This window comes from Diceros bicornis, chromosome 2, assembly GCF_020826845.1.
Source record: "Diceros bicornis minor isolate mBicDic1 chromosome 2, mDicBic1.mat.cur, whole genome shotgun sequence".
Taxonomy (NCBI): Eukaryota; Metazoa; Chordata; class Mammalia; order Perissodactyla; family Rhinocerotidae; genus Diceros; species Diceros bicornis.
The window spans coordinates 79,891,998-79,911,152 of record NC_080741.1 but is presented as its reverse complement, the minus strand read 5'-3'; the positions used below and the strand labels follow the sequence as shown (position 1 = coordinate 79,911,152).

At 38.7% G+C, this 19,155-nt stretch overlaps 1 protein-coding gene across 4 annotated transcripts in view; it reads right to left on the bottom strand.

Annotated features, from left to right (window-relative positions):
- LOC131419011 (contactin-3) overlaps positions 1-19,155 on the bottom strand; it is a 279,521-nt gene that overhangs the window by 244,136 nt on the left and 16,230 nt on the right. For all 4 annotated transcript variants that reach the window (XM_058563677.1, XM_058563641.1, XM_058563649.1 and 1 more), the window contains exon 2: positions 849-983. In XM_058563677.1, coding sequence (XP_058419660.1) covers positions 849-903 — 55 coding nt within the window. In that variant the 5' untranslated portion in view covers positions 904-983. The remainder of the gene's footprint in view (positions 1-848; positions 984-19,155) is intronic.

The window sequence follows — 19,155 nt, the reverse complement described above, 5'->3', positions numbered from 1 at the left end:
CTCCAATGGTTTAGCCAATCAATCAATCAATCAATGGAAAAAATATACATACATATGTATACAGACAGAACAAATAAATAAAAACGGTAAAATAATTAAATCTAAATGGGGTATATGTGGGTAGTCTTTGTACCATTCCTTCAACTTTTTGAGTGCTGGAGAATTTTTATAATAAAAATAGGAAGACAATAAAATAACCCCCAAAACTAATTGTTGTATATATACCACTTTATTTTTAAAAATCTTTCTCTTATTCATCTACTCCTCCAGCAAATAAAACAAAACAAACAAAAAGGAAATATATCAAATGATTTATAATAGTTGCTTTTGTATGGTGGGTATATGAGACTTATTCTTTTTTCTTTCTACTTTGCTCTAAATTTCAAATTTTCCAAAATTAAAAAATAAAATAGCCTATCTTCATTTTAGGTCCCTTAAATAAGTTATTTGCTAAAAGAAAAATAGTATTGTTTTTAAGATTAGACATGAAAATACCAGCATTCTTTAAAACTTATATTCTCCCTTGCAGAGTTACAACTTTCAGCTCCTTTTGGAAACAAAAGTCATGAATCAACATTCTCAAATTCTGATTGATTGTTATATTCATAATACTACAGGAGATCTATAATATTAGGTGTCATTATATTTGCTATGGAAATAAAATGGCTTACAAAGAGATGAAATGAGAATCCAATTATCAGAAGAGAGAATTAGAATTTTCTCTCTGGGAAAAAAAGATTTGTTTTTCTTTGCTACTGGTGGAGTATTATTTCAACATTTAAAAATTATTTAACATATGACTTGAGTATAGTTCTAACCTCAACTTAGAAAATACAGCTTATTGTTACCTCCTAGGCAGCCAATGAATGAAAGCAGGATCAACTGATTCCATGACAACATCATCTTTAATTGCCAAAAGCAAGAGTAACTCTTGTCCAGTCTCTGATGAACAGAATGCTTTGTCTTCAGGTAAATCCTTTAATCTGTAAAATATACGTACAAAGAAGTTAGACTTGAAAAAATGAATTGTTTTAAAAAACAGATTTTCTTCTTTTCATAAAACTGTATCATCCACAGCCACTCAAAATCCTCAAATGAAATGAATCTTTTCTGATAAAAAAGAGAAAATGTATGGAATGTAGATACTTAAAAACACTTTATATAACTGATATGCAGATGGAAGGAGCTTCATAGAATTAGAAATGTTCAATAATACTGAAATGGTAAATATTAATATAATAAATATTAAAACTTTTGCTGGATAATAATTACAACAAATAAAGTATTATCCTGAAATTCTAACTTTTCTCATTTTCTCTAATAATTACATTTTGTTAAAACTAAGAGTCAAGTGAATATCTTGAAGCTCTGCTTTTTGGAGTTTCTGAATCCCTCATAAGGCATACAAATTATAAAGAGTATTACCAATGATCGTCTTAACCCTATTTTTTTTCAGAGACAACTTCAGAAAGCCCCCAGTTACATACACTTCATAAAACAGATCAAAAACACTAATGGTGGAAACTGTTCAGTCTGAGAATCTTGCAAACAAAACTATTTTGTTTTTGTTTTCCTGAGTTTTCATAAACTTGAATGTGCTGGTTGAGAGGAAATAATTATGTGAATATCTTGTGTTATTTTTAGTGGCAATTTGAAACTAAACTGCATGGTTAATGATTAAGTAGGTTAGATATACACACCTAAAATGAGAGAACCTTTTCTCGACTGCTGAAACTCAGCTGGTTCCACAGGGGAGTTAATGATGTTAACTCAGCCACTTGAGCAGAGAAGCTGTGCAACTCTGATTCAGCAGCTGCTGCAGATTGGGCTGTATTAGTTGTTGTCGAGCAAAGGAGAGAAGGCTTTGTTAAGACAGTAGTTCTTAACCATGGGATCCTGTCGTGTGATGTGATGTATTCAATCAGAATTAAGTGTGTCCCAGATAATAATAATTTCAAGCGTGACAATATGCTAACTTGCAAGTTATGTACTTAATATATTAAATCAGTCATTCCTATAACAATGCCCTTCTTGTTTACTTGCAATCTAATATATGTTCTTGGGTGGGAAGTAAGAGGTGGAATTGTAGCTAGAATGTCTGGATGCAGGCATAATTCTGAATTGGCCCATGGGAATCTGGAACAGGTGAAAATGCAGTTGAGAACTACTGTTCTAAGAACTGCAGGTTAGCGACTTACACCATCATGGGATCTGTGATCATCTGTCACTATCCTCATTACTACAAATTGCATGTGTCTCAGTTTGACTTCTCCTTAATACACACACGGCAAAATGAATTCAAGTGTAGGCAGTTTACTTGGGAGGTGAAGGACAAAAACCAGTCAGGGCATGGGGAAGTGAGACAGGGAAAGGAAGGCAGCCAACAAAAAGTAAGATATAAAACCACCAACACCTGTGTGTGACTGGCGCTTATTTTCACAGGGGAAACTCTGGAAATACAGCCAGTGAAGAACCTATGCCTCAGAGTCATCCAAGAATTATCCTTGTGTTGCCTGGAGTTACCCCTGCCAAGGTGCAAGGGAGCTGGTGTATTTGTATACCAACTCCCATTAGTCATTGTTTGGAGGCTATTCTTAGGGACTCTTAATTACCCAGCATTCCCAGCCTCTCACTGGAGCAGCAAAATGGCTCCGCAGGCCAAAAAATGCCTTCAGGTAAAGACTGGTGGCAACTGGAAGAGGTATGTGCACTGAAGTGATAAAGGCAAAAGGATATGAGTGAGGCATACGTAGTATCTGTTACACTAGGCATATGAAACTGAGAATATTTGAAGCTATTTTCAATAGCATCAGGTCCCAGGAGACTGATGGCCAAAATTATTGAATGATTTACGTATGCAAAGGAGGAGGGCACACATTCTACCTCAATCAATCATCATACTTCTCAAACTTTTCCAGTGGTTGATTTCCCCTACTTGGACTGAAGGCTTTCAGATACCTAGCCTGCCTTCCTTTATTTCTGCTCAAACAGTGACACATTTTGTGTCCATAATTATTTTCAACCACTAACTTGAATGATAACTGAAATCATTCTAGATTATATTTAATTTATAACTGACAGCTATAAACACCATAACATCCTTCTAATTATACATGTCAGGAGACTGTAGTCCCAAAATCAGAAGGGTGACACACACACACACACAGCAGACAAGCTAGAAATTTTTTTTTTTTTTTTTGGGTGAGGAAGAGTAACCCTGAGCTAACATCTGTTGCCAATCGTCCTCTTTTTGCTGAGGAAGACTGGCCCTGGGCTAACATCCATGCCCATCTTCCTCCACTTTATATATGGGATGCCTGCTGCAGCATGGCTCGATAAGCAGTGCATAGGTCCGTGCCCAGGATCCCAACCTGCGAACCCCGGACTGCCGAAGTGGAGCGCGCAAACTTAACCACTAGGCCACCAGGCCAGACCCCAACCTAGAAATTTTTTTGAAAAACTTTCAAATAAAATACAATAGCAATCGGTCATAAAAGGCATGGAAACATGAAATGCAATAATAGGACACATGATGTGTCAAAGAATCATGAGCAGTTAGGGAGCAACTGCAAAGTATATTAAAGTCTGGAGACAATGGGTAAGTCTCAACCACTAGAAAGGCTTGAGGAGTGTAATATAGATTGAGCTGGCATTTCCTCCCTTGAGGAGTTAAGCTTATCCAGTTTATACACTAGATTTAACTTGGAAAGAATTTGGTAATAACAAAATAATAGATTCAAAAAGAATAAGTAGTTGGGATTTTCAAGAAAAAAAAAAAGGATAAACTTTAGCAAAGGATCCTGTAGTAACATCATCATCACCATTATCATCATCATCATTATTAAAAGTTACCTAAATGTTTTTTAGGTAACTTTTTTTTAGGGTGGGTGGGCAAAGTAGGTGAAGGGGATCCAAAGGTACAAATTTCCAGTTATAAGCCATGGGAATATAACTTACAGCATGGTGACTACGGTTAACAATATTGTACTGCGTATTTGAAAGTTGCTAAGAGAGTAGATTTTAAAAGTTCTCATCACAAGAAAAAAAATTTTTTTAACTATGAATAGCGATGGATGTTAACTAGACTTACTGTGGTGATCATTTCCCAACATATACAAATACTAAATCATAACATTGTACACATGAAACTAATATAATGTTATATGTCAATTATACCTAAATTTTAAAAGTACCTAAATAAATATGTGAAGCTTTGCTCAATGTCATACAGAGAACAAAATATATGGTCTATGTTCCAGTACTGCAATGGAAAAATAAAATGTTATAAATGCTTATAAATAGGATGAGAAGAAAATTACCAGACTGACACATCTCTGAAGGTAGGACCACATCTTATCCATCACTGGTTGCTCCAATATTTTAAACACACTTGTACATAACAGGCTTTAAAATAATGTTTCTTGCTGAGTTTGAAGAACAGTGAATAAGTCAACTCAAGAGATTAAATCTTTGCACTGGACATGGAGTGAGTGAGAAGCATTTCTATTGGAATGAAAGAATAAGTGTCACACCATTTGAAAATTATTTCAGGAAATGTGTAAGAAGGCATTAAAAAGATAACTTAAAAACGCTATCTTTCCAACATTGCATTTCCAAGGTAACATGCATATGTTACATTTAAAAAGTATAAATGTGTTCAAAGAAATTCTAAAGACTTTTTGAATATTCATTAATTCAGTAAGTATTTATTGAGCATCCATTAGGTGCTGGGATTACAATTCTGGAGGATGTGGAGGTGGGAGTGGGGTTGTCAGATAATTGATGATCCCTGCCCTCATGGAGGATACAAACTAGGGGGAGTAACACATGATTCAAATAATCACAAAGTATTTGTAAATTGGCAACTGTGAAAGGTATAATGAAGGGGAAGAAGTTTCTATGAAAGCCTCAATGAGAACAGCACTCATCAGGAAGGTCAGGGAAAGCTGTTCTGAGGACATGGAGTTATCATGGAAGACAAGAAGAGATGATATAATCAGATGTGTGTATGTGTTGCAGGTTGAGGCAAGGAAGACATTTTCTAGACATAGACAAAGACTTAGCATAGCCTTGAGTATGGTAAATAGGCTGGTGAGGAGCCAGTGTCTGGACTCTCTCCCATCAACTACCACCTCATCTCCCAGGCTGCCCCAGAACCCCACTCCACCTCCCTAGATCCACCACCTAAAGAGTCAATGCCTGGCTCAGCAGTGGCCTTCCAGAATCCTGCTCTAGCTCATGTTACTTCTGATTGGTCAGTGCCCATGCCCTACTGCTGGTTAAATATTTTGGCAATCACTTCTGGGCATAAGGAATAGAATATGCAAAGGCCCTTAAGTGTTCATTGCTTGTTGTAAAAACAGAAAGAAGACTAATAAGATGGAATACAGATGGCCAAGTTGAGTGCGGTTTGAAATCAGACTGCAGATGTATAATGGGGGTCGATATTACATGCCCGGCTAAAAATATTAGTCTCGGGGTAAAGCTCTTTGAAAAGTCATTGCAATTTTAACCAGGAGTTGATATAATCAGATTTGCAATGAACATTCAAATCAGATGTATTAAAATCTGTATTAAGTTTAAAAAGATGAAAACATTTTGCAGCACACCAATCTCATTCTTGCGTTCGAATTCAAAGGAAAAAGAGGCTAGACAATATTAGGCAAACTACTATCTGATTTAAGAGAAGAAATATACATATATTCTAATATTCTTATGTATGCACACACACACTGTGTCAAGTTTGAAGATAAAAAGAAACTTCATTCAGAAATATTATTTTTAAAAATTATGCTGCTCGTTTTTGATCAATGCTAAAGTAGGGCATTGACTTTATAAATACTGAAGGTAATTAATACAATCACGACCTGGCTTCTCAGCATTGCCAAGTATCGTCACGGAGAGAAGCGACATATAAAAGCTCGTCCCACTTCTGAAATCACCAAGCTAAAATAAATACAAAGGAAGCTACTAACGGAAGACAAATACAAATCAAAATGTCATCTGCTACAATAAGAATATTCTACTACTTACAGGAATGTTTTAAATCAAAGACAAAATAGATACCCTTTAGAATTTTCTCTGCTAATAGGCATTTCTATTTGGGGGCTAAAGCTTAATATATTCACAGCATGTTTCTCATGGCGGTCTTTAGACAGCCCCCAAATTTAGCACATATTGACAACTGTACCATCTATTCTTAATGTCAGCTGAGCTAAAAAATGCTAGACCTTGGACTCAAAACCAAAAATGCTCTGAATAGTTGTTCCTGGTTGCTCTAAAAGAAGAGATCATTTGTGGCTTTTGTCATATGCTTTACAACACTGCTACTAAGATTGCGGATCATGAAATATTGACATGTATTTATAATAATAAATGTATACAGGCAACTTTGAATGCAGTCTTGGCAAATGCTCAGAGTTAAGTTTCTTTGTGGGGTGGAAAGTTTAGGTGTAAGAATGACTTAGCTTCATTTCTATCAGAGTAACAAGTATCTAACGAACAAGTATCTAACGAACATTCTCTTTTTCCAAGAGACAAACCCTACAGCAATTTTGTTCAGAAGGATTACTTAACACCTCTCTCACCTGCACAAAACATCACCTCCAACTTCGATATCTGAGAAACAAATTCTATTCATGAATATTCATTGTTCTCAAACCCCATCCAAAAAAAAAAAAAACTTTGAGCAGATTAGAGACTTTTAGTAGAGTAAAATATGCAATTGTTAACGAATAAAAGTTTGATGCTTAGGAGTGTTGTATTGTGAGTCTTCTAGAATGTATATTAACTCATTATCATGGTATGCAACCGTAATATCATAGCAGTCAACTAATAAATGACGTGAATGGCTTGCTGAGACTGCACATCCTGCCAGATCAGAAATCAGGCATCATATACCCACTTTTTTCTCACTCATAATCATAAGCATTCACACATTCATAGTCTGCACATCTTTCAGAAATGCAGTTCATCCACTCAGCATACTAAACCCTAAACCCGTCTCTTTCCTGCCAACACTGGCTTGGCAGGGGATGAAATTTACATGAACATTGGGTTTCAAGTCCAAAATTTTTGACAACTCCACACACGCCCTCCCTACAGTTCACAAGCATTCAGCAACTAAGGAGAGGGGAGAATATAATGTCCCCAGTTTGATGCTATCTTCGCACCAGCAGTTCTGTGTTTACAGTAGCACAATCAGCAAATAAGGCAAATGCCAGCTGGAAGTCATCTCATGCTCCTGTGGACACCTACAGCACTTTATCTTCCTTCCTCTGAGCCTCAGCACTTTCAGCACCTTCCATTATAGTTATTTAGACCACGGCTTCCCTCTCCAACTAGACTACAACCTGCAAAAAAACTGTGACTCACAACCTTTTGTAGGTTAAGGTCCCTTTTGAGAATCAGTCAAATCCGCGGACCCATCTACCTCTCTACTCCAAATACACACAGACTGACATAAGCTAACTTTTGCTTTGAACACAATTTATTTTATTCCACTGAAAAATAATTTCTTTTACACAGACATAATATCTACATATATACGCATGTATACATATACACACATGCATGTGTGTATGTATTTGGAGATTTATTTCTTGCTTCCTTTTTCATGAAGAAATTAATGAAAACACTATCACAATGGAATTAAATATAACTTATGGAGATGGAAAAGAAAAAAAATTCTGCTAAAAAAATAAATGTTCCTGAGAAAACTACTGTTGAAAGGCTTGACAAAGGAAATTGAAATTATGAAGCTGTTTTTGGTATGGCGAGGCATGCCATCTCTGACATCAGTTAACTTCTCTTTTGGTCTTGAAGCAATCAGCGTACACGGGCAGTAGCAAACGGAATCAGAGCTTTCATTTTACATACATTACAGTCAGTGAGTCAGCTACAGAAAAATATTGCCAGAACACTCTGAGATGCCTTACATTGATTTCAGAGCCTCTTTTACTTTGCCCTCAACTCAAAGAGATCTTCTCTGGCAACTCAAAGAGATTTTCACTGATGCTACATCAGAAAAAAATTACAAGTCCGTTTTTCCATTGGTTCCACTAGTTTCATCCAAGTGCAAGCTGAAGGGAAAAGACACAGCTACCAAATCATGTCAACCCATTTCCTGTTTCAAAATATTAGACAAAATGTCCACACTTCTTAAGTACACTTGACAGAGGGTTTACTTCCATTTTCTTGCTTTACTTTAAGCCTCAAACTCACGTGCCCATTTCCAGGGCACTCTGCCTTACAAACATCCCTCCAATCATGGGTGACTACTGCTCCTTGACACGCAATTATGATCCTTGTAGCGTGTTTCAGGACAAGACCTTTGTTTTGGAGCAAGTCCAAGTTTCAATCAAGTTGCAGGATTTTCTACCGGAATCTTTATCCCTGAGAAAGATGGCACTGTCTAATGTTTTTCCAAGGCAGTCAGACCTAAGGTGCTCTTGGGGGATTTTTTTTACATTCGTGTTTCCACTGAAAATAACTTTGCCCTAAATAAAAGACTTAGACTTTTGGGTCTTCCCACACTTAATGATGATAGGAAAACCAAGCGATAAGCAAATTCTGTGACATAGCCTTATCCTTGACATTTTCCAAATTAAATAAGCAAAATGAAGAGACAAATTTCTATAATTACAGAGGGGGCATTGGTTTTCTTTCCTTCTTATCAAATGGGAAATTACTGCAGACCCCATGACATGCAATGGGGAGCAATGTACCTTTCATGAGTCTGCAGAACAACACTCCCCGCCACCATATATTTATTTAGAATTTTAAAATATCTTAGTAACAATATTATATAAATATTGTTCTACAAAGACAATTTTCAAAATATCAGGAAGGAAACTGAATAGTAATATAACAATCACTGCCTTTTATTGAATGTTTGTTATTTTCCAGGCACTGCTTCATACATTAACCCACTTCCCCCTCACAACAATCCTTGAGGGTTATTCTATTACCACTCCCATTTTTCAGATAAAGAAACAGAGACACAGATGGGTTAAGACATTTATCCAAGAGAAATGAAGGCAGAGCTGTGTATTTTCAATATGTTTTTTTCACACAATAGTAATCAAATGGAATGCTTAAGCAATCAGATCGTTAGGGAATCATAAAGCATAACCTGATATTTTATGTATTTTTAAGGATTTGTATTAATACAATTAGCAATTGAAACTAGTTATGTAAGTGATAATGCATTAAATTTCATTAAATTTTTAATAAATTAAATTTCCTCTATAAAGAGAAAGGACTGGACTATTTAAATAAACAACTCTTTGTAGAAAATTTAAAATATATAAAAGAATGTAGAATGAAAATTATTTTCTTTCTCTAGTCCCTGTTCCTGAGTGCATGGTTCTCCTCCCCAGAGACAACTGCTGCCTCCAGTTCTCATATATCCTTCCAAACTATTCTGTGTGCTTCTAAATGTATACAGGTGTATACTTTTTGTCCCCATACAAAAGGTAGCATACTTTTCACACACTACTTTGCACCTTATGTTTGTGGCTTACTGTGTCTTTGAGATATCTTGATTTAATCCCAAATAGGGTTGCTGCATTCTTAATTCATGCCTACCATAGGGATGGTGCGTTATCACAGTGCGTATACTTGAAATCAAGCAGAAGAGACACGGATTGATTTCTTAAAACATTAGCAATTTTTTTTTTTTTTTTGGTGAGGAAGACCAGCCCTGAGCTAACATCCAATGCCAATCCTCCTCTTTTTTGCTGAGGAAGACTGGTCCTGGGCTAACATCCATGCCCATCTTCCTCTACTTTATATGGGACACCACCACAGCATGGCTTGACAAGCGGTGCCTCGGTGCGCGCCCAGGATCTGAACCGGCGAACCTGGGGCCGCTGCAGCGGAGCATGCTCACTTAACTGCTTGCGCCACCGGGCCAGCCCTAGCAAACATTTTTAAAAAGGAAAAAAAATCCCACTTCATTTCTACCACGATAATAGGTCAAAAATATGTAAATAACTTTGCTTTGAGAGTCGAACATAAAAGGGTGAGGGATTGAAAAGTGCTAACAAGGACTTTTCGGCTGCGACATAAACAGTTCCAAAAGGGGCTCTAGCTGCGCACACCGAACAACAGCATTCTGTTCCTTGCCTTGTAACTTTGGATGAAGGAGGTGATCTTGCTGAGAAAACCCACATTCACTGAGTGCCTACAGCATCTCAGGTCTAGGCACAGAGAGGATATTTTTAAATAATCTTTGCCCTCAGAGGGCTTCCATTCTCAAGCAGCACAATGACCCAGAAACATTTTAATCAAAGATGCTGGACTGAAGGAGAGGGGTCTGTAACAGGATGTTAACGTGAAGTTCCTTCAATCACCAAGACACAGCTCATGTTTCATCCCAAAGGTAAGGGAGGTGCCAGAACAGAACGAGGGGCACATTTTCAAAGGAGATTCTACAAACCATTTGTCTGGCTCTGAGGCCCTCACTCACATCAGAGGTGTCTGGAGACTGAGAAGAGAATTTGAGCCAAGTCTCTTTGGAGAGAATTCTGGGAGTTTCACCCCCTCTGGGGGAGGAAGAAGGGTATTCCCTTACCCCTCCAGGAGGTTGCACTTTAAGGAGACCACAGAGAGCTGCTTTTGGGGGGATGCAGTGGTCTAGGACAACACTAAAGAGCAAGAGTAGGCTGAAGCAGAAAAGAAGATCGCGACTGATGAAGGAAATGGATCCTCAGAGATGTGAGGGCACAGGATGCATGGCGTTTCCTGTGAGCCAGACATACACTCGAGCACCTGCAGGAATGTGGCTGTCATACCTTGGGAACCACCTGGCCAGGAAGGAGAACTTCCAGAGGGAAGCCAGGATATCTTTGGACTTCTGGTGGCTGAGAAGGAGGAAGTGACCAGCTAGGGGGGGAGTGCATCACCACATTAAGAGAACTGAGAGACAAATGTACCCAAAGTTTGGGGATCTCTAATGAACCCATGAAAGGACCACTGGAAGAAAAAACCAGTCCTCCACTCCTGGCAAGTCCAAGTGCCACAATCCTAAATCACTACAATGGAATCAATCAAGTAAAACTTGCGGGCCCCTTTCTTCTCTTCCCTTGAAAAACACTAAGCAGAACTAGAATTAGCCAGTTAGGGGGAGGAGGTGTAGACGTGCTAGGTGAGAAAAGAAGTCAAAACCTTCTTTCCCTGACTGCAGACCTCCCTCTACAGCAGCAGCTTAGCCTGGGGAGGGAGATTAGTTCTATCTTTAAATCAAGTTCTAAGTTTTAACTATTACACGGGACAGGGTATTTTAATTTTTGATTGAAATATGTCCGATACCTAGGCACTATCAAAAGTAGAGTAGGTGAGGCTCTTTGGGTTTTCATCCAGGAGCAAGAGAGGAACTCCTCCTCAGAAAGAATCTAAGGGGACAGAGAGAGACAACAAAGTTGCCCTAGGGTCATAGCCATGAGCTGCATCTCTCCAATGTACAGTTGCAGATAAGAAGTAAGACCAATGGTTAGAAAATGGGGGACATCATAGGACATCCTAGAAGAGGTCACATCTGAGGAAATTCTTAAAGAAAAAAGAGGGCTTATCTAGGTGACAAGAAGGAGACAGGTATGGGAGAACATAACATCAGCAAAATCTAGCGCAGTAGGGCATTCCTGGGGGTGAGTGAAATGACTCAAGGGAAACCCAGAAAGCACTGGGCTGGGAGAGAAGTGTGAAGAAGCCCAATGTTTCAAGCGTGAGCAAAAGAAGATGAACTCCCTGAAGAAGACAACAAGGAACATTGCAAGAAGCCCAGTGCAACTCACGAAAGGACTGTGTTATGAAAGTTACTGGCGCATGGAGAGCACTAAGTTTTGCAAGGGAGTGAAGGAGAACATCGAAAGAGATTGCCCAGGACTGGGAGTGGGTATGCAGAGTGACTGCAAATGGGCAGAAGTGATGGAAATACTCTAAAATTGGGCTTTGATGATGGTTGCGCAACTCCGTCAACTTATTAAAATTTGTTCAATTGTACACTAACATGAGTGAATTTTATGGTATGTAAATTTTACCTCACCTTTTTAAAGCTATTTTTTTTTTTTTTAAAAGGCAGAAATGAGAAAGAATGAAAGCAAGAAAGAAGAAGAAGGGGAGAGAGAGAGACTATAAATTAAGGCCTTCAAAATGGCTTTGGTGATGTTATCATGCCCAGTTTCAGCAGAGGCCTTGAGAAGCATCAGCCGTATTGTGGCGGGGAGAAGTGTGAATAGACGGCGAGGAAGTGGAATCAGCGAGAATCAGCTACTCATTCAATAATTTAGAATGAGAGATGGGAGAGCGGTTAGAGATGGGTGGAGGGTCGATAGAGAGTCAATGAAGGATATTTTTAAGTTGGAAAATTCTTGAGCATATTTATAAACTGAGGGGAAGAATTCAAAATGTAGGAAGGAAGAAGTCTGTTTTTCTAGAGCAGAGAGTCTTCCTGGAGCTAACTTGCATGGTAATGATTCTGCCTCAGCCAAAATCACATGAGCAAGATTAAAAGTATACGCTGAAAAGGAAAAAGAAGTGATTCACTACTGTTCAACAGCTAAAAGAGAAAAGATAGACTCTGGGATGGAGGCTTCTCTTTCTGGAGTATTTCAGGCTGGTCTCTGTGGCTCCTTATTAGTGTCTCCAAAGGATCATAGAAACACGGATACCTGACCAGGGACCAGATGCTCAGCATGTCCTGTCTGTCTGTTGCTGTATTTTTATTTTCATAGGTAAATTAATTTAGTACTCATGGTTTGTTCTTATGGAGTCACTCCATTTTGAGGAACTCTAGAAACCAAGCACACTGTACCATATCTCCCTCTTGGAAAGCTGAAACTACTCAGGTAGCATACCTAGACTGACCATTCTAAGTAAACATCTCAAAGCACTCAGATACATTTAGGAAGGCTTATCACTAAATAGGATACCGATAGAGCACTTCAGAGACTCTCTTATTCCCCAGATGTCTAAACCACAATTCCAGCACAATGGGTTCTAGGTAGACAATAATGGCAAATACTAAGTACTTAATGTGCGCCAGGCAAGATTCTAAGTGCTTTATAAATATGAACGCATGTAATGTCACCATCCCCATTTTACAGATGAGGTAACTGGGATAGAGCAAGGCGAACCAACATGCCCAATTTCACACAGTGACCCTGCCTGAGTCTGGTATTTCTAAGTCAGTCCCTAGTTATTATTATTCTGCCTAAGCTAGTTGTTATTATTCTGCCTAAGCCATTCTTGCCTTACCCTAAAACATGGGCAGAATGTGGTTCTCTGAAGCTTTCTATTTCTGTTCAAAGCTTCGCTAGGCACATACACAAGGTGAGGTGATGTGTTCAGGCTCCAGGGAAGCGGATCTCAACCGGGGGTGATTTTGCCCCCCAGTGGACGTTTGTCGATGTCTGAGGATGTTTTTGGTTGTCACAACTGGGGAGGGGAGGGGTGCGGACACACTACTGGTATCTAGAGCGTAGAGGCCAGGGTGGGGCCACTAAACATTCTACCATGCACAGGACAGTCTCCCACAACAAAGAATTAACCACCCCAAACGTCAATTGTGTCGAGGCGAGAAACCCAATTTGGGGGCAGTTTGACATCAGAAGACCCTAAAACCAGCTTCTGTCCAGCCTGCCTAGCTACTGTTCACAACTTTACAGAAGAAAGGCCACACTTCATCCTTCACGTGTCCTGTTCTCATACAACCACGAGCCTTGTGGGAAAACAGAATATAAGAGCATGATGGCCCTACTTTTTTAAAATAACTTTTTATTACGAAAAATTCCAATCACATACAAAGTAAGCAGAATAGGATAATGAACTCCCACACACCCATCACCCAACTTCAACAAATATCAATACTCTGCCATTCTTGTTTTGTCTACAGCTCCACTCACCTCACCACCCACTCTTCCACTTTATTATTTTTGTTATTTTAGGTATAATTTGCATACATTAAAATATACAGATCTTGGCTGTACAACTTTTTAATATGGAATTTCAAAGAATTAGTTGTACTGTAAAATAAAACAAAGATCTTCCTACTGTAAAGACAAAAGTATGGCTCCATGAATTACTGTAAGGCAAATCCCCTTGTATTGTGGCCTCATGTTAAGTATCTCTCCTCCTCCGTCTCTCTCATATACTCCCCCAGGGATGGCTTCCCTGACATCCAGCTTCTAAGTCAGTATTTTTCAAACTTCAGGTTGTGTCCCATTTAGGGGGTTATGCATAGGTTTTTTGTTTGTTTATGTGTTTGTTATGAGGCAAATGAAAGAACAGAACAGAATCTATCAAAATGTACTGAATTAAGTAAGGGTTAGATTTGGTTTGTACAATGATACTACGGAAATGCAATATATTAAGTACTGAGCCTGGAAAGAACTAGTACTTCTTACTATGAGTAGTGGTCAAAATAGTTTAAAATACAAGAGAGGCAGAACAAATTGTGGTTAAACATAGTATATGTAGACATACACATATATATTTATGTGCGCTGTGTGTGTATATACATATACACATATATATGACCTGTGGCATATCTATACACACACTCACACACACAGGGTTGTAAAACCTTGGGCAAGTTGTTACTTAAACCCCTTTTGCCCTCATATTTTACATCTGTAAAATGGCGGTGGTAAGTACGTACATAATTGGTTTATTGTAAGAATTAAGTAAGACTGTGATTATATGCTGAGCCAACTCCCTGGTATTCAAGATGTATAATTTCCAAGAAATTAAACATAATAGGTATCTTGACTGGAGATGATTCAAAGATTTAAATAAAGTACTAACTCGAACATAGGTCTCTAACTCATTTTAAAGAGACATTAACTGCTCATGGACTGCTTACATTGTTTTTTAAAATACTTGTTCTGCTTAACTGTGTATTTTAAAGTTGCTTTATCACAATGAATGGAGTGATTTTGACACCTTTTGGAAATGCTAATTGTGGCTATGAATAGTTATATGCTTAGAATTCACACCTATTAGGGGCTGTATCTAGGTGTATAAAACATCCACTCTATCAACACAGAAGTGTAAATCTAAATTGAGGCAAACTGTGATACCAGCTTGAATTTATACCCACAGTATCAATTTCAGCTGAGGAGACAAGAGGGGAAAAGTACTCCCTCCCCCTCCCCCACGGCAACAAGCCTCTATTTGTATTCATAGAAATAAGTAATGGTTCACATGAAGCCCATTAACCACAATGGTGGGAGAATAATCTGTAACGTACAGATTATTGCATACCTGTATGGAATAATCTGGAATCTACAGATACCAAACCATAAGGAGGGGGCAAGACTGAGAACAAGAGTGTGTGTGCCCATCTAACTCAGCCTTGGGGGCTGTCCACACGGTTCAATGGGAGCCCAGGGCTGCCAGACACTCTGATTTTTCAGAAGACCCTGGACATACAGAGTTTTATACAAGATCTACAGTTTTCAAACATTAGCAAGCAACTAATTAAAACCACTTCAAAACATCTGTGAAGATCAAACAAAAATTACGTCTGCAGTTTAGATTCAGTTCATCCTGAAACCTCTGACCAAAATGCACTTTCCTGCCTAAAATTCTGGAAAGCATAATTGATCACTATGTTGCTGCTGGAGCAATATACAACACTGTATATTAGAAACACTTGAATATTTTTTCTAATCAGGAATACAAATTTTTAAAAAAGTTTTTGTTTTATCTTTTCATTGGGGGAAGCGTAACAATGGGGGAGAAGATGTATCTCCCCCACTTTTCAAAGAAGAAAATATCTGTTATGTAGAAAGTATTCCATTTTGTTCAATGAGATGGTTCTCGTCCATCCACTAATGAACTCATGTCTAAGAACCAAAACTTGGTAATCAAAGTTCAGAGGGTCCTGAAGACGGCCCAGATTGAAGATTTCCTTGGCTCTGTATACATAGGCTGTCACAGACCACAAAGAGCCTCCCTCCCCTCTCTATCCCAGCGTGCCACACAGATAGTAACATATGTTAACATGTTCTATGCATGCCATATGGGAGATATTAGGAAAGCATTTGTAACTACCGGCAGGAAAAGTTTGAAGACCTTAAGGAAGACTTTTAGGTGCAACTAAGAGCTGCTACATTTCAGTGCACACAACAATAATCAATGTGGTTTCATGTCCCCACACAGTTAGACTGATGTAGGGGATGAAACTGAATTTACCAAGAAGCTACATGCAGATTTGGAGGTAAAGGTCCAACTCTGAATACCAGTGCTGCTTCTTCAGCACCCAGAATTCCGCTTGGATGAATACATCTATGATAAACATGCTCTGGGAATGGACTTTGTGATTTGTGGTTTGTTCAGAGCTCAGATTCTGCTTACATCCTGCTTCTCTAGACCCTCCAGCCCAGGTACCACTACGTGTACATTCCACATATTTTGTTTGGTAGAACCAGAACATGTTTCCTTCACGTTTCAGAATAACAAACACAAGCAACAGTTTTCACAAATACGTATTCTAATTTTCCTAATACTGTATACTCAGACTATGAGGATATTAAAGAACCAGGAAGACATTAAAGTTAGTAAAGAGTGTCACGTGGGGATGGCATGAAGCTGCCCAATGTCTACCCAGTATAAAGCGACAGCTGCTTCTCAGTTTTAGACAACAGTTGATAACCTGTCATCTTTTTGTTTTTCCATTGACAAGTCATTTTCTTTTTTAACACAGGGCTGGTCTAACAAAACTTGCCTGTAGACAAGATGTGGGTGGTACACCAGAACTTGGAGTCCTCTGAATATACCGTTACAGGGGAGAAACAATAGAAGAACAACAATAACGAGAAACCTCTTAAGAGACTCTTCTTCAAATAAAGATAAGCTCTGCTGTGCTCAGCTTCTGCCTAGCCACTTCCATGAGCATCCCCAATGTATGCCCAAAAGCCTATCATGGTGCCTGACCCACAGGACACACTCAAAACAATATGTGTTGAATCAAAGAAACATCAGATTTCGGGCAGTAGTTGCTACACTTGGCTCCATATCAGACCATCGGGGGGAGCTACGCAAAAACGCCGATCCCCTGGTCCCACTGCATCATAATATCCAGGCACCAGGCCCAGAAATTTTTTTTTTTTTTTTTAAACTTCTCCAAGTAATTTTGCTGCAGGGTCGTTGATGCATTCAGAACAACCGGCTAGGACACAGTGAGCTTCCAAAATTCTAGCCCGAGCTGTCAGTAACAAGACTGAAAGGTGTCTTCACCTCTGTGGCTATTTTAACATTTTTAACTTTGGTTGATTTTCCCTGAATCTCCCAGAGGCAGAATGGAAAGTCCAAGTTGTTCACCAAATGAGTTGCTTCCAAAAGCACAAGCTGTTTCCAAAAAAAACCACTGAGAAGATTCAACAAAGGCCTCAGCTGGAAACACATTAACAGAGAAGGATGAATTTCCTTGAAGACTAAAAAGACATTTCCCAGCTATGGAGGCATGGAGGTCTGGAAGTCCACAGGGGTGTGGCAAGACTGAAGAAAAGAATGCTTATCCAGAATTCCCAGAGAGATGGACTTGGAAAAGATTCCAAGACACAGAAGCCTGGAAGGGCAGCCTGACAGGAAGGGACACGTGGATAGAGACAACCCAGATAGATGAAGGATCTATGATCTGTCCTTCCAAGCCTTGCTCATTATCACCCGTTTCACAATTCACAGGCTCTGGGAAGATTCTGAGAAATATAACAGAACACCTGGGGAGGCAGAATGAGGGTTTGTCATTAAAAAAATAAAACCAACACCTAAGTTGAGTTACAGAAATATAGGAAGCAGGATTTCTTGTGCCATCTTAGCTTGGAGGTTGTGATTCCAACTCCTAACACCCTTCTACAGCGAGGCTTTTTCTATAAACTTGGGCGTGATGCTGAGTTGAAAGGATTTTGTACAGATCAATTAGTAACTGTTTGTGAAACACTTTGGTGGGTGCAATGAGAATGCTCCTTATTTTGGTTACATAATCTACTAATTTTACAGTTTGAAAGCAGAGTGATTAAGGTTTTATCAGAAGCTAAGAAAGCAGAGAATGCTGAACTTCAGTTAAAATTCTCTCCTTAAGCATTCCTCCTGAGCTCAATTATTTGCAGAGTCAGCCATCTATTATTTTATTTAGCAAAGCTGGTGCTTTGAAACATATTATCAAGAAAACAACAGAAAAGATAGATTTCGATTTATCGTGATAAAAATCTTGCTATTTAATGTTCATTTCGGAGGGGTTCCATTTTATTGGAGCATGTGTATCTGAATAGATAATGTTTATCATCATTTGGACATTCTGAAATCTAAAGTATTTTATGATATAAAGGATATAAAGAATGTGTGGTCATTCAGGTTCTTCGTAGGTGGTTATTCTTCTGTGAAATGCATTTCCCTGAGGCAGGAATGGAGGAAAGAAATCAGAAACAAAGCTGCCCGCTCTGTAGGGACTAGTCACTAAAAGTCAGGAAGTTGCTGAAGACTTGCAGACACAACCCAACCCCCCTCTTCGCTACATTCTAGGTTGGTATCTGGTTCAAGTGTACACTGCACAGCTATGGCAATGATGTACAGCTCTTCCCCATTCAGACTGGGCAGTACCACACTTCTTCATAAATACTTTGAATATCACCCTTGGTACATGGAATAGTTTAGTGGATTTTTCACATTATACAGGAGTATATAAACAGCTTTTTTTATCATATTTTAAATAGAAAGCCTCCCATTAACTTCAATGTGTGCTGAGATATTTTCCTCTCAGCATATGGTCTCCCATGGACACAAGCCTGACATAAATGAGCACATATCCCGCACAGGATAGATGAGGACAATGGGATCCAACTATTAAATGTACCCTTTTGGGCAGGATTGTCACTCTGAAATTTCAGGATTCAATTTATTACAAGTATTTAGTACCAAATATTGGTGCTAAGAAATGTTTCTCTTAAAGTATTAATAGGCAAATGCTAATAGTAATTCCTGTCGTTTATTGACTATCTTGTGCCTGGTACTGAGCTCATTTACTCCTCCCAACAGCCCTATGAGGGAAGTACTATAACTATTCCCACTTATAGAGAAGGAAACTAAGGCTTAGGGAAGTGAAGTAACATGCCCATCATCACCCAGCTAAAGCAGAGTGTTCTGGAGTCCACT